At 41.8% G+C, this 17,015-nt stretch overlaps 1 protein-coding gene across 2 annotated transcripts; it reads left to right on the top strand.

Moving 5' to 3' along the window:
* Nucleotides 1-4,509: 4,509 nt before the first annotated feature.
* On the top strand, nucleotides 4,510-8,615 carry LOC101758145. 2 transcript variants are annotated; one of them, XM_004951716.3, is made up of 4 exons: nucleotides 4,513-6,123; nucleotides 6,241-6,454; nucleotides 6,539-6,881; nucleotides 8,403-8,615. In XM_004951716.3, the coding sequence occupies exons 1-3, from the start codon at nucleotides 4,579-4,581 to the stop codon at nucleotides 6,841-6,843; spliced, it is 2,064 nt and encodes a 687-aa protein (XP_004951773.1). In that variant the 5' UTR covers nucleotides 4,513-4,578; the 3' UTR covers nucleotides 6,844-6,881; nucleotides 8,403-8,615. The 2 variants fall into 2 exon arrangements, with proteins under 2 accessions (XP_022679569.1, XP_004951773.1); XM_022823834.1 differs by lacking the exons at nucleotides 6,539-6,881; nucleotides 8,403-8,615 and having other exon boundaries at nucleotides 4,510-5,906; nucleotides 6,034-6,123; nucleotides 6,241-6,391.
* The last annotated feature ends 8,400 nt before the right edge of the window (nucleotides 8,616-17,015 follow it).

The raw sequence follows: 17,015 nt of genomic DNA, 5'->3' as shown, positions 1-17,015 counted from the left end.
CTGGAGCATTGATGATAGTCGGGGCAGCCAGGCTGGATGTGCTCCAAGCTGTGCATGTCGTCGCAAATTAACAGTGGTTTTATTTTGCATATGGGGGTGTCAAGAAGAAGCTGGAGAAGGATGAGTTGCTGGACTGGGAGAAGTACATGAAGGAGACTAGCAAACATTCACGGAGGTACATATCTTGCTTCTCACTTAAAGTTAGGCAAAACTGCTTGCTTTTTATTGTGATAAAGTGAAGTCCATTCACCATTCCTGATTGTAGGTAAATTATTGAGATGATTTTTCTCCATTGTATTATGTGGGTAGAATGCTTATTACATTGTAGTGTTGGAGCATTGAGCTGTGTCTTTACAACACATGACTTTTTTGGGTAAGAGGACTGGCATGGTCTGAGGTGAAACACTTCATATTCCGAACTGCTTCAACAACTGTAGCAGGAAGTCTTCCTGGTTGTCCTTGTACTCAGTTCTTATGTTGATCAGTGTGCTATGTTACTTCATTGCCTCAGAGGAGTGATGAGTTGACCTTATAAAGTTTGTATCCTAGGGACATAAAGGTATCTACTTAACTCCTGTTTTTTGGATTACCAATGTAGCATCCTCTGCCATTTTGCTTAAAATTTTGAATTATGTTAATTATAGCCCTGATGCTGCTTGGTTCCTACCTATCACTGATAATTTAATGCAGTAGTATGTTTTCATGAAATAACATGGAGGTCAAAACTAAATCTAAGATGGACAGTTATCTTGATATATATTGGAAATTAACCCAATCTGTGCTGCTTCATGCTGCGGTGGTGTTAACAGATAACTGTTTCCGAGGCTGATGTGGTTGTTGGAGAAAGAATAAATTGTTTCAAACCTGGCATGATGGAAAATAGGTAATCTACGATACAGATGCAGATAAGCTTTTAGCAGTTACAGATTGCTCATTTCTCCGCTTACTCTAATATACAATTGTTACCTCAGGCAATTTGAGATGGAATGGACTCCTCACATGGTGAATGCAAAGGTTGGTACATTTTGAGAAATCATGGTGAATTTTCATCCAGCTTAATTCATTTTAATGGACTCATCATCTTTTTATGAGCAGAAAGTTGCTTGATAAAGTTACCTATATCCAGAGTTGATATTTTCTTAACAACATTGCCTCCATGCGCGCACAATCAAATGAAAACAGTTAGTGTGTACTCATTTCGTGAGATTAGCTCTGTTATCATTCTGGCATTTTTGAGGATTTCATTTGCCTTCTTTCCTTTGACTTTCCTTTGTGCAGAATTTGGAATAATGGAGAAGAAGAAATAAGCTACCAGGAGAGTGACAGATTGCTGCAACCACTGAGCTCACGAGGTGACCATCTCTACACTATGTCTTTCCCTTTGTCCTGCTAATTTAGTATCAGGTAAACACGTACCCATTTGATATAACACATCTTTTCCCTTCTTCCTTCCATTCTCTACATGTACAATTATGCTGAAAAATTCTCATGTTTAGTTTGTGATCTAAACTAGGCTCAAGGTTAGTGTTTTTCATTTCTTAATCTGCAACTTCTAGCATGTAACCTTTGTTAGGTTCTAAGTTGTAGGGTCAAGGAACTTGATAGGAAGCACAAATTCATAGTTTGATGAACTCTCAATGCACTACTCAAATATGTGATTTTCATGCTTTCAGGTCATTCAGAGGAGATGAGATAAGCTTTCCGGTACACTAGACTGAGATTTGCACATCGTGACAAAGCTGAATCTTAGTTAATTCCTTGGATTTGTGCCATGGTCATTATTATCCTCTTTGAATTCTTGAACTTGTGGAAATATTATATGACATAATAGCAGGTTGCGCTTCGATGAAGACCTAACTTACAAAGGTTATGTTGAGATAGCAGCGTAGGACTACAAGTAACCCCAATTGGCTTTTTAGGCATCTAGATCAAATTCTCAATGCGCTCAACTTTGCACTTTTTTAATTTCTGTTGATTTGAGTGTAGTGCCTGAAAATATGTAATGGTTTCGTAAATGCTAGCACAATTTCTTTACTTGTCCAAGAATGTGTTGTTAGCTATGGATAACCTAACGAAATTAAGAACCTCAAAAGTTAATCCTGCTTGTTTGGAGTGAGCCTGAAAGCATTGGATACTTTTTTTTTTGAATGTGCAGTAGTCTGAGAAATAATTGGTAACATGTTCAAAAGCTTCTGCTGTTTGCAGGATGGCACTTGGCGAAGTTTGCAGCAGCAATGGCAGATGGTGGGGTGGAGCACCTCAGCCTTGAGCACTGATCGCATCATATGAAGATTCTGAACGTGTTTAGTTCACTTCATCATTCAAATGATTGTCAAAATCTGGTTATTTTATCACTCGGTGTATATATCAAGGAGATAGATGTGCTATTTCGTAGAGTGGATATCGATTCACAACACATGTTAACACAGAATTCAATTTCTTCTTATCCAGCCTTGTCTCTCATTTGGTATTTCCTATTATTTCTGAATTTTATTTGAGTAACCTATGATCCTCCCAGATTTAGTTGGAAATTGAACGTTGAATGGAATTTGAAAAAATCTGTCATGAAAAAAGTTGAGAAGCACGGAAAAATCTTCGCGCGTGAATAAAGTCCCGTTGATATTAATTGGGCTTTAATGGGCTTCTAAAGCCAGGACTTCCAGAAGTCATATAGGAGCTCGCCGGGAAATAAATAATTAAGTAGAGAAACCCTACCTAAATTGAAAAGTGCTCAGGAACTGGTGTTGTGCCCAAGTCGGCAGATGCGAGATACAGATGAGAGCTCGCTCCTAAACCCTGAGTAGACAAGATAGGCCAAAGGGATATGCTGACATATGTGCTCCGAGCTGCACATTAATGTTTTTTTAATGTAAGTGCCAGGAGCTCTGCCTTTCAATACGTGGATCTTTCTTTTGTTACGTTGATTGGTTTCCTGGAGCACTGATGATAGTCGGGGCAGCCGGGCTGGATGTGCTCCAAGCTGTGCATGTCGTCGCAAATTAACTGTAGTTTTATTTTGCATATGGGGACGTCAAGAAGAAGCTGGAGAAGGATGAGTTGCTGGACTGGGAGAAGTTCATGAAGGAGACTAGCAAACATTCACGGAGGTACAGATCTTGCTTCTCACTTAAAGTTAGGCAAAACTGCTTGCTTTTTATTGTGATAAAGCGAAGTCCATTCACAAGTCCTGATTGTAAGGAAATTATTGAGATGATTTTTCTCCGTTGTATTGTGTGTGTAGAATGCGCTGCTTATGAATTTTATTACATTGTAGTGTTGGAGCATTGGGCTGTGTCTTTACAACACATGACTTTCTTGGGTAAGAGGACTGGCATGGTCTCAGGTGAAACACTTCATATTCCAGACTGCTTCAACAACTGTAGCAGGAAGTCTTCCTGGTTGTCCTTGTACTCAGTTCTTATGTTGATCGATCTGCTATGTTACTTCATTACCTCAGAGGAGTGATGAGTTGACCTTATAAAGTTTGTGTCCTAGGGACATAAAGGTATCTACTTGACTCCTGTTTTTTGGATTACCAATGTAGCATCCTCAGTCATTTTGCTTAAATTTTGAATTATGTTAATTATAGCCCTGATGCTGCTCGGTTTCTACCTATCAATGATAATTTAATGCAGTAGTATGTTTTCATGAAATAACATGGAGGTCAAAACTAAATCTAAGATGTCTCTGATCGCATCATATGAAGATTCTGAACGTGTTTAGTTCACTTCATCATTCAAATGATTGTCAAAATCTGATTATTTTATCACTTGGTGTATATATCAAGGAGATAGATGTGCTATTTCGTAGAGTGGATATCGATTCACAACACATGTTAACACAGAATTCAATTTCTTCTTATCCAGCCTTGTCTCTCATTTGGTATTTCCTATTATTTCTGAATTTTATTTGAATAACCTATGATCCTCCCAGATTTAGTTGGAAATTGAACGTTGAATGGAATTTGAAAAAAATCTGTCAATGAAAAAAAGTCGAGAAGCACGGAAAAATCTTCGCGTGTGAATAAAGTCCCGTTGATATTAATTGGGCTTTAATGGGCTTCTAAAGCTAGGACTTCCGGAAGTCATATAGGAGCTCGCCGGGAAATAAATAATTAAGGACGTGTTTGGATACATACTTCTAAAGATTAGGACTCCACTTTTAGGACAATTTTAGGACTTGTGCATCCAAACATGGATCCTAAAAGTGCACTCATAAACTTTAGGAGGGCTATTTTCATTAGGAGGGCTAAGGCATCCTAATGGATTCTTTTTCTCCTAAAAGTGGTCCCCAAAGCTCCATTTACCCCTGTTGCCCTCCCGAAGCATTTAATGACGTGAACAGTGCAGGAACAGTTAGAAGGAGTAATTGAAGGTAAAAAAGTCATTTTCCCTCTAATATCCTAAAGATTAGGATTTCATCCAAACAACCCTCTTCTAAATTTTAGGACTACAAATTTCTGGATCCTAAACTTTAGGAGTTTATATCCAAACAAAGTAGAGAAACCCTACCTAAATTGAAAGGGGAAAAAGATCAGATCCGTTCTCCGTTCACCTCCCCACCGCCGCTCCTCTCCCCATGCCAGATCGGTGGCGGCGCCCGCACACTTGGGACGGCACCTGGGCGGGCAAGATTCTGGACATAATCTACGGCCACTACAAGAAAGCGCTCGACCTGCTGCCGCTGGAGGACAAGACGGAGCTCGCCCCGCGCCTCCTCGACGCCGGCGTCTGCTTCGGTTTCGCCGACCCTGTCACCAACATCATCGCCAATACCCTCTCCTTCGGCGAGCCCGCTCCCGATGGCTCCATCAAGAGGCGGAAGCGCAAGCGGAAGCCCAAGACGAATGCCTCAGAGGAGGCAAGATCGAGGGAGGAGGTCCTCTCCAGGATCGTCGCCGGCGACGGCCCTTCTCCGCCGGAGGCGCGGACCGTCGCGGAGCGCTCGTTGGAGGGCCTTGTCAGCTTCCTCACATCCTATTTCCGCTACCTCCCAAACTGGGACGCGCTGCGCTATCTCAGTCTGGCCAGGGCCGACCTCCTCGTCGCAGTAAGCCTCATCCAGAAGGATCATTGCTACCGGTACAAGGATCAGTTCCGAATCTGCTCACCTGCTGTCAAGACTTCTCTCAAATGCGCTGCCTGGTCTGCAAGGCAGCCCAACTTTGATGGCTTTCTCGCCGGCTGCTTCGCACTTGTGCCTCATATCAACAAGATTACCCAGACTTTGTCAGCAGAGGGCCGTTGCCGCCTCACTGCTCATGACATCTCCTTCTTGTCCCAATTGCTGGCAAACCCGCCCAAGCTCAAGAGGTCAGACAAGCCCATGGATCTTGTTGCCAAACGGTTCCATGACCCAGAACCAAAAATCGCTGCAAGCATTGAGGATGTGCCAGGTGAGCTGACAGAGTCACTTCGAGGGGTTCTTATGGATAGAGTCCATGAACATTATCTCAAGGCGGTGTCTCGGTTTCCAATGAAAGATCTTCAGACCCATCACCACCGCGGCCTTCTCAAGGCAGGCTACTGTTTTGGCCCGTTCGATCCTGTCTCAAACATCATCATCAACACTGTTTGGTATGGCACTGCTTTCCCCCCATCGGAAGAGTTTGGAGTGGATATGATCTGCACGTTGAGGCATGTTGAGTCTCGGTCTGCCAACGGATTGATGGCATTTGTGCGTTCATGCTCCCCTGTGATATCAGAGCGTAAGGCTATGGTTTACTTGCTCAAGTGTAATTTGGATGTCTGTGAAGCAATTCAAATGGCAAAACAGGAAGGATGTGATGTATCGATCTGTGATGACAATGGATATAAGGCAGCAGCAAAAGCCGCATATCATCCTAATCCTGAGGCATATTGTGAGTTTGTCGTGCAGTCCTTGCCTGCGTTGAGATCTACTGTTAGGTCACTGCTGCGACCCTCTCATATGCTTGCCCCCATTGAGATTCTTCATCTCTCTACATTGCTATCATTTTCAAGTGTTGAATCTCTGGAACCAATTATCCATCTAACTGAAGATGCCTTAAACCAGATCACAAACTACAAGCAAGATTTCCTCACTCAACAAAGTTTTGTCCGTGGAAAGGTTGAAGCGGCAGTGCGGAACTATGAGCAATCTAAGGTCAGATCCTTTTGTGCCATGTTATTATGTTTCTTTCAAAATTCTGAGCACATATATGATAAAGATGCCATGTATCATTTGTCTATGTGTTTTCTTATCTGATATTCTTGGCTGTAGGGCTGTTATTATGATCTAGGTGTCATTTGTGGTGTGAATGATCGTGTTGGCAAGGTAACAGGGATTTTCGACACAAAGTTTCAGTACACACATGCCAACTTTTGGGCAAGTCAAGATAATGGAACATCTACATTGTTTTTCGCCGAATTTAGTAATGATGAAGACAGTAACTATGAACCCATTTGCTACCCTGTGTGCGGTCTACCAACGCAAGGTATTATTTTTATCTCCACATTGCATGCATCTACAAAAAATTGTATGTGTATGTCGTCTCATGCTGTCTTTTTTTCTTTGGAAGTCCGTTGCTGTTACTGTGAGTACCAAGGAATCCGGATTGTGCATCCGATTGGGAGTTGGTGGGAGGGGGTAAATGGCTTTGAGAAAATTGCCTGTGGAGAACAATATTTTACAAACACAGAAATTGTTGGTCGTTGGAAGCTGATTGATAATCGTGTGGGAATATTTGTACAAGACTACGTGTACCTAGATCCTGCTCATGACGCCAAGTTAATCCAAGCTGTCAACAAGGCTGAACGGGTGAGGAATATTGATATGGATGCTGAAATGCGTAGGAGAAAATCAGAGCCTGCTGCTGGCCATTAACCACAAGAAGCTTCATTTCTGATCTGATCTCGCAACAGGTATGTTCATTTTCCTTGCAATTTTTGTCATTTGGATGTGAAATTGAATGCATTCATTTATTGGAGTGTTTCAGCAAAGATTTCAGTGAGCATGTAATCCCAAATCTGGGACAGTTTGTAGAACAAAGGAACACAACTCTGTATACGGGGGCTCCTGAACCAACCGCGAACAAATTGGCAAATCCCTTTGATTAAGTAAATAGGCCACATGCAGGACGTCAAGTGGACACATAGTTTGTTCAGAATTCAGATCACAGTAAAAGCTAAAAGGATTGGCAGATGGGCAGAAGATACGTATATAAGAAACAAGAAAATCTAATGGATAAAAAATATCTTGAATACCAATTATACCTGCATTGGCATTGCTTTCCCCAGATTTCATTGCGCCTATGTAAAGAGTTTTCCCCCTTCTACCGCAGCTAAATAAAGCAGATCAGTAGTTCAGATTATGAGCACAATAGAGTGTATGAAAATTCTAGAATATAAAAATGTGAATTAAGGTAATAGTTGCACGGCCTTTTAAGTACTGGATTAGTAATGCAGAGCATTGACTTGCAAAAAATTGTGCTGGCCATGGAAAGAAATACAAAATGCCAATCATCTCTTTAGTTTGTCACTGACTGTGTCATCTGGTACCACTAGCTAAGGTGTGTGATTTCTATCTAGCCTTTCGCTGCTCATGTTGCCATCACTTCAGGGACCTACTCCCTCCATCCCAGAAAACAAGTCACTCTTTATCAGACAGATTAGTGAAGGAATGAAATGACTTTGCTGCCCTCATTACTGCGCTGGTAATTGCATTCATCTATGTGCTGCATGCAGCCATGCATGATCGTTGCCGATTTGCCATCAGTCCAGTAGTTGCACATATCTCATTAGGCTGCAGGCACCCATGCAGGATAGTTGCTGCCCCTGTATCTCTTGGCGCCATGCAGCTAGATGTTTCTAAATCAAAAAAAAATTCCATGCATTCCCTGGTTAATAGGTAGGGAATTAATGTTTATAGGGCTCACTACTTGCCTAAAAGCTACAATGACTTGTTTTTTGGGACAGGGAGTATCAGTCTATCACCTATCTGGCTGGATTGTTCTCACTCTTCTATTTTCCAGCTACCATCTTCTTGGCATTAAAAGTACTGGCATTAGAGTGAGTTTTTGATATAATCGGCCTCTAGTGTGCACTGCAAAAATGGAATTCAGTTATAGACTATAATTATAATGTAGTGCACTTTCCTGCTGATCTATCATTGGGGGTAGATCTCGTATGACTGGAAATTTTATATTTAGAATGTAAGATGCTACTCCCTCCGTTTCAAATTTGTAGATCGATTGTCTTTTTAGATAGATGATTTTTGCTATCTGTCTATATACTAGACAATACACAGTAAAATCTATGTATCTAGAAAAGCCAAAACGACCTATAATTTGGAACGGGGGGTTTAGTCAGAATATATATTTCTCTCCCTTGTAGTTGTGTAATGGTAAGCTATTCCATCTACTAATTTTGTGCCTTCTTCTCTAGGTAAACAGCCGTTGAAATGGAGAGTGACACCAGCATGATGAGTATTCTTCAGCAAGCCAAGCAAAGGAAGGCACGAAAGTGCAGAATTGTAGATACTCATTAGTCATTACTCAATATCACCATAACATCATTTTGCTGTGCAGGCTCTTGCGCCAAGAGTTTGACTTATTCAGATGTGTTATATGCTGCATTCCAGTTACCCTTTGCATGACTTGTGCAGTTGTTGGGTGCTACCTTGGCTTCAGAAATGCAATACTAGTACATTGCCTCGCTGGCAGAATGCGCATCTCGTTGTAGATCGTCATAGTATTAGGTCCAGATTACCGATGATTCTGCTGCACAGTGGAATAATTACCGGCCCGAGGTGCTATGTTGACGTGGATCATCGCATGGAAGATAAGGTGGCCCTAATACCCCACGTTTCAGGCAATCTCTCGTTTACTCTCTCCTGTCTACTTGATCCACGAGTACATGGGTAGTTTAATTTGCTGCATAACACTGAATAATCACAGTTAGGACAAGCAAATGCAAGGACATCATGCATCGTTGCATATCTCTGTCACCAACTAGGATTATTTATGCTGTTTACATGTCTCTTGTTCTCTGGACCATCTGTTTTCAGTCTTGCACCTTAGGCAACAGCCAACAGGAAAGATAGCCACCGAGCGAACCAAGCTGTGCATGAAAACAGGAAACAGTCATCTGATGCTGGTGTAATCAATGGTGATTTGTTTCAGTGATTCTGATCAATTGGCCTGACAATGATTGCCGAACCACCCGACATGCACGGAGCTGGTAGCAGTGTGGCCAATCAGCATGTTTAGACCAACTGGAGAACGGACAGTACACAGCAACTGGCGATCAGGCAGCCCAGGCGGCTAGGCGGGCCGGTGGGGTTGCGTAGGCCGGCGGCCTGGTGATCTTCGCGAGCGGAGCGGGCCGGCGGCGAGGTTTCAGCCCATGCTGGTTAGGTAGGTTAGGTTAGTTATTTTTTAATTCAAATTTGAATCTGGAATTCAAATTTGAATTCACTCAATTTAAAATCCAATTAAAGACCAAATAAAATCCAAATGGCACACTAACATTTATTCAACCTAAGTTTTCAAATTTAATTCAAATTATTCTAGGAATTTTGGGAGAGATAAAATGAAGACACTCTTATAGTTTGAAATTTTCACACCACCTCAACAAAATTTTTGAAATTCACATTTTTGCAGATATAAACATCTCGTAAAATTTGGGATGTTACATATATAAGCTGTCCCTGTAAAAGAAGGCACCATGAAACCACTTGATGAAGAGAGGAAAATATCATGATGAGACTGAGATGAAGATCTTCAAGGCCAAGAAAATTATTGGTTAAACAGTAACAGCTTGGCAAATCTGTCTACCTTTCATGCATTTTTCATCGAGGCAAGATCACAAGAACCAATACGAGCAGAAACTTGCCCAATCCCTTTCAGATGATCCTTTGGTGGTGGTGAGCGAGTGAAGCTGCAACATGATCTGATGATGGACCAAATATTCAGAAACCATGCATACATGCTCACTAATTCAGAAACCATGCATATTAGAATACCAAGAATCCTCCTCCAACTAACACTCAACCCCGTCTAGCACCAAGAGTAGTCCTCATGTCGCATTGCGGCATACCTAAACCCTGAAAACCTCTGATTGTTTCGGTCCTCGTCAGATCATGCTGGCAGCTTCAATCTCTCACACCACCAAAACGGGGCAGTAGCCTGTTCTTGCAAGCAGCCAGGGATCGGAGGACATGGCAAGGAGGGGGAGAGGAGATGGTGGTTTTTGGGAAGGGGAGGAGAGGAGACGACACGGAGGGGGTGAGACAAAATCAGCGGCATGAGGCGTTTCTGTGCGTTTGTGTATCTTGTGCAGGGTGTCCTTGCTTTCTCAGTCTGGTGGCAACAGCCAACAGGAAAGAAACCACTGAGAGAACCAAGCTGTGCATGAAAACAGGAAACAGTCATCTGATGCTGGTGTAATCAATTTGGTTCACCTGCTGTTACCGCAAGGCTGCTCGTTCTCACTCGCCAAACATACAGCCGGTTTTCCATGCTTCTCGTTAACGGTCACTAGCTCCTTTCGCACCCATCGCGCAAACGTGACTTTGATCCAATATTAACCAGCGGTTATTCACAACAAATTGAAATCGGTGCATATACTCCATAGGGCAGACATTTAACATTGAATACGAACAAATCCATGAACTTTCTATCCCTACACATGACATGCATGACACAAGTGAGGTAGTTCTAATTATTTAGGGATATAAGAGCTAGAGTGACACTGATACAGTGCTGCTCTACAACACCTCCATGTAGTCTGTAAGAGCAACAGACTTGCAAATTCGGCTCGGCAGCATTAAGAGCGTCGCTGTTGAGGTCCATTGTCCGGAGCGAGGACTCTTATGTTTACCTTCTCCAGATCTTGATTTAAATCTGTTATGTTAATGGTTAATGGTGGGAGTCCTGCAAATTTTCAAACATTCAAACAACAGCAATTAACCCAACCATCTTTCTACTAATTAGTTAGCAGGAACAAATGTAAGAAAATTACCAAGATCATGCGGATTATTACTAGGTGCAAGATCCGGAGTCCCTTTTGCCGGATCCTTTCCCTTTGCCTCATTCACAGCACTCTTGTTTTTATCCATTGCAAGGCAACCAGCTTTAAGCTCCGGATCAGGGTCAAACTAACACCATGCATGCGTAGGGGGTTAAAATTCTTCCATAAATACTACAATAATCAAAGAAATATCTATTTTGATGCTCGAGTTACCTATCCTCAAGTTACTCAACAAGACTTAGTTAAGACTAATTAACGATTACAGCGTATGCTAAACACTAAACAATCGAGGACAACTCGCATTGAGATACTCTTAACAAATAAGAAAGGTAGATAGTTACACATAACAGAATACCTTAAGCTTCATCAGAAAGGGTCCTTTGCAAAGCTTGTTGGAGGGGAAGAGAGCGCAGGAGAGGGGGAGGTGTAAAAAATTGAAGTGAGCTTTCTATCCTACACATGACATGCATGACACAAGTGAGGTAGTTCTAATTATTTAGGGATACAAGAGCTAGAGTGACACTGCCACAGTGCTGCTCTACAACACCTTCATGGAGTCTGTAGGAGCAACAGACTTGCAAATTTGGCTCGGCAGCATCAAGAACGTCGCTATTGAGGTCCATTGTTCGGAGCAAGGACTCTTATGTTTACCTTCATAAGATCTTGATTAAATCTGTTATGTTAATTGTTGGAAATTGAGGTGGCTCTGATACCCACTAATCTGAGGACCTACACCTAGGACAACAACTCACTCTGGAGTCGGTCAACCCTTTTAATTTCTAGTTACCTAGTATGATAGGTCTTTTCGACTGGAGTCGGTCAGCCCTTTTAATTTCTAGTTACCTAGTACGATAGGTCTTTTCGACGGCAGAGCTGCCTTCTCACTTCTAGGTGGCAGAGCATACCAACAGATGAAGCTGACATCTGGGTGGCAGAGCTAACCTACGATGAAGTTCAAACTCTTGTAATCCTGGTTGACAGAGCCAACATTCGATGGATCACAACTTATGCACTAAGTACTTAGAAACTATATAACCCAACCAGGAGACTAACACTTGTAAGAAATAGAAATTTATTACACACAACAATATTACACAAGATGTACAACACCCTCTCTTTAGTGGCTAGCCTAGCACTCACCCTTTACTTCTACCATACTCCACTCATCTACCATGCTCATGGTTGAATGGCATGGCAAGGAAGGGGGCCTCTATTTATAGGCCAAGGGAGTTCATAGGATGATGACATGTTCCCCTTCTAGAGTTTTCATTAGACAAATATCTATGTTCTACGCTATTCTAATTTCTTTATGGCAACAACATCTAGTGCCTTCATGAAAATATCATAGATCATGAGTTGTGGAGAAGGCTCTAGAAGTTTGTATTGCATTCCTTCAATATTAATGGTTAATGGTGGGAGTCCTGCAAATTTTCAAACAGCAGCAGTTAATCCAACCAACTTTCTACTAATTAATTACTAGATATATAGGTAGGAACAAATGTAAGAAAATTGCCAAGATCATGCGAATTATTACTAGGTGCCGGATATGGAGTCTCTTTTGCCGGATCCTTTCCCTTTGCCTCATTCACAGCACTCTTGTTTTTATCCATTTCAAGGTAACCAGCTTTGAGCTCCGGATCAGGGTCAAACTAACACCATGCATGCGTAGGGGGTTAAAATAATTCTTCCATAAATACTACAATAATCGAAGAAATAAGCAAGAGATATGTACTAACTCTAGGATGCTAGCTAGAAATTATATATGAAGAAAATAACTCTCAACATCTAGCCCTTGAAGAAAGAGTTTGGTTTGATAACCTATGAATCATCGATCATGTTATCGCCTCTTATGTTATGTTACACCAAGTTCATGAAATTACCACATTAATTATTCAACGGAAAAATAGAAAGATTTAGACATCTGTATCCGGGACAAAAAAATAATAGGTCCAGGGAAGTAGCTCCCTGTTACTACTAGGAAGCATAATCTCCATGAAAGAGATATTTAGGCTTGCCACCCTTGACTCGCCAGGGCCGGCGGCGCCCACAGGCGGGCTGTCTGCCAGCTCATACACGTAACAGGGCCCGTAGTCCCACTAGTGTACATACAGGTAAATACAATCTAACACTCCACACGCAACTTTGGAATTACGCGGCATGCTGGCATGCACGCATGCACTTATACTTATACTTCTCAATCTAATGCCCTGCCTCCTACAAGAATCAAACTTTTTCATATATACTAATAATAAAAGCTGAATACAAAGTTGATGAAAAAGAGGATTGTAAGATTTAGGTTGAGACTCTTGTTAAAAAAAACAGACTTGGTGTTGCGGCAAAAAATCGGACAGCGGACCCAACTCTTGCGTCGAGCACACGACCGGGAAGAATCTGCTTAACTCTTGTTCGGGTTATCGCCCTGGTGCGGTTCACGCGACATGCCAGTCAATCTAACCTGTTGATTGACAAGGAAAAATAGATGTCAGATTTCAGAGATTCGATCGGCTGAAGTTCTAATCTACTCTAAAAAAACGTATTAGCGGGTTGGCCGATGTAATGTAAGGATGACCGGCTATGAAACAGCCGATAATCACGTAGCAAATGAAAAAAGGACGGCTAGAGTAACCTAAACAATGCTATAAAGATAACACCTGAAACAGATCTAATCGGTTGTATGATGATAAGTAATGTATTGATATAGCCGATAGTTCGTGCCTCAAGCTGGATAACTGGTGATAAAAACTAAAATATTAGGCAAAATCTATAATTCTAGCAAATATCGATAACTGGTGAATAAATCTAAATAAGACAATAGCGATGCGCCCGAAGTCAAAGCTTAGATATTACTCGAAATGCGGAACTTACAAATTAGCCGGAGATCAAGTTGATGCAGCCCCGCCAACTCGCACGAACTCGGGAAAAGAATAAGAACTTGGCGAAGTCGCAGACTTGAAAGTAAAATTGCGTGAAAAAGTAGATTTGTATTTATGTTTGTTGATGTTTTTGCCAGCCTTACAAGGCACCTATTTATACCCTGTTACAACTCGTTTCCTAACCGACTACGACTCAGTATTCTATTTCTTATTCAAAGCAACAAATATTTACATACGAATACAACTCGCATCGGAGTCGATACCATCCAAGCCTCTATGGGCCAACCTTGTCTTCATTTTGTTACCACCTTGGCCCATTCAGGCCCATATCAACGCGTCGGCCGAGCTGTTCTGGCTTCTCATCGGCCAGACCCTATCGATCTCATCGGCTAATCGGCCGAACCACTGTAGCTTTACCGGCCGATTTCTCTAGCCATGGCTTCTTGTTTAGTCGTATCAGCCACTTTCTTCTCCTTTTGACACCGACCCTAACACGTGTCAAAAACTAGCGTCAACACTTGGTTAAGACTAATCACCAATCATTAGGTATTATATACACAGCAGATGCTAAACAATCTATTAGAACAACTCACATTGTGGTATACTCTTACTAAAAGTAAAGATGGCTTGTTAAATCTAATAGAAGTACCTTGGAGCTTCACCAAAGAAGGGTTCTCCCGATCGAAGGCTTGTTGGAGGGGAAAACAAAAGAGGTTGGGGAAGTGAAACATGCAGTGAGCTTGCCCCTTGCTCTTGGCTCTTGCGGCCATGCCCCATGGGTGATATATAGAAGGGGAAGAGAGATGGATTTCCATTCTACCCTTGGACACAAGTACAACGGTGGAGGTAATGTACAATATATTCCCCTTTAGTATAAGGATTGACCTGTCCAATGCACATAATCATTTCTTCTGGAGTTAACTCGCTGTTGCTAGCACCCAAAAGGGTTGCATTAATTTTGCGCCAGGCAGATTACTTGCCAGTATTTACTGAATTACAGACCGAGTTATAAGATGCCCGATGGGAAGAACAAACCGGTGCCCAGGGCCAAAAAAAAAAAATCAATAATGGTATCATTCTGCACTTTTCGAAAGGCATATCCTTGTGCACTGTTGACGCTACTCTACCTCAAATAATGCAAACAATTAGAGATCAGAGTAATGTAGCGAGATGCGCAACTCCGCTTCAAATAGTGCAGTCAAGAAACACAATGGTTTAGGGCCTATTTGGAGACCCCCAACTAATTTTTAGCTGCTAACAATTAGCTCTAGGTTCTTCAAACAGGAGGGCTAAAAGATAGACTAAAAATTACCTGCACCCCAACTAGAAATTAGTCCATTAGGTCCATTAGGGCAAGTACATTGGTGTTGCCTAATAGGTGATCTCATGCATTGACACGTAATCATGAGATGACTTAACAAACAACATGTACAATGAGTTATTTTTTAAGTTGTCTCTAATTCTATTTCCTTAATTTGTGCATAGAAAAAAAATATTGTGAGTTGCATGCAACCACAACTCGTACAATGGTGGAGTAGTCGTCTTATAGCATATGAGACGGTTGTTTCGCGAAACAATGACCTCTTTATCTCTCCTCACCCTCTCTTCTCCACATCAGAAAAATCCTACGTACACTACGGGAAAGACTAAATTCGCCGAGTGTAATTGTTTCGCCGAGTGCAATAATGCGGGCACTCGGCGAAGGCCCCGTTTGCCGAGTGTATTGCTCATAACACTCGGCAAACACAATGCACTCGGCGAAAAAGCAATTTGCCGAGTGCCGAATAAGAAAACACTCGGCAAAACCCCGTCGACACTCGGCAAACATTAGACACTCGGCAAACTATTGAGCACCTGCCCTGCACGTGCGCCGTCCGGTCGGAACCGTGACGGCCGTTAGTTGTTTGCCGAGTGTCCACATAGGGCACTCGGCAAAGGCAATAGTTTGCCCAGTGTCTTGATGGGACACTCGGCAAACCCTACAGTTTGCCGAGTGCTAGGGGGTACACTCGGCACACTATAGGGTTTGCCGAGTGTCTTTTCATACACTCGGCAAACATAATTTTTTTTCCCCTCCTCCACCCTCCAAACTTTTTACACTCCACATGTATGGCATTTGGCACTGCATGGTAGAAGATGGACTATTTTTTGACCTGTTTGCTATATTTAATCAATTAATTTCATTTAGAGTAATTTTTTGATTTAAGTCAAATTTGAACTGCAGGTGGTTGGAATAATGGAATAATATGAGTGAAAAAATCATATTCATGTTAGTGAGTCTAAATTGATGTCTCACCCAGAAAATGAAAAGAAATTTCGAACATGTTGCTAAGGAAACACGATTACGAACGTGTGGCCAAATGATTGTTTAATTCTCAAAAATACAAACGAAGTTTGAAAATCATGAGATTTTGCAAGATGCTTTGATTTCGTATGCAGAGGCCGTGGTAAAAAATTGATAAGGTTTCGCACAAGTTTTGACATATGATGTTTACAATTCGAAGCATCTCCGGAGAGGTTTCAGAGAAGTTCAAAGGATCCAGTAAGATTTTGAGATGAATCGATAAATATAATTCTCATTGAGTCCAAATTTTTTTTATAGGCTATAGAGAACATAGATAGGTTCATGTCAAATTTTGGAAAATTTTCAGATCCGTTTGGTAATTTTTATTCATTAATTGGACGTATATGAATTTAATAGATATAAATTAAATATGAGCTATAAATCAATAAAATAATGGTACAATATTACTTAAAAAATGAAATACGCAATGTTTAGTGAATTGGACTAGGTTTACACAAAGTTTACGTCCTTTTAATTACTAAAAGTGGTGTTGAACATGCAATAATATAGGTGTTTGCCGAGTGCTACCTAGGGCACTCGGCAAAGGGATGGTTTGCCGAGTGTCACAAATAGGGCACTCGGCAAAGTCACAAATAGGGCACTCGGGTCCACGTCGCAGTGTCTCGCTCGCAGTGTCTCGCAGTGTTTCGGGGGGAAAAACACCCTTTGCCGAGTGCTTTAGCTTGTCCTTTACGAGTGTATGCCGAGTAAAGTTTTCGGATAACCTCCCAAACCGGCTAAGTTTTCGGCCACACCCACACATACACGTCCCGCACGCGCCCGCGCCGCCCGCCGCCGCCGCCGCCTCCT

Source organism: Setaria italica, chromosome I, assembly GCF_000263155.2.
Source record: "Setaria italica strain Yugu1 chromosome I, Setaria_italica_v2.0, whole genome shotgun sequence".
Taxonomy (NCBI): Eukaryota; Viridiplantae; Streptophyta; class Magnoliopsida; order Poales; family Poaceae; genus Setaria; species Setaria italica.
This window is presented reverse-complemented; position numbering and strand designations above follow the sequence as displayed.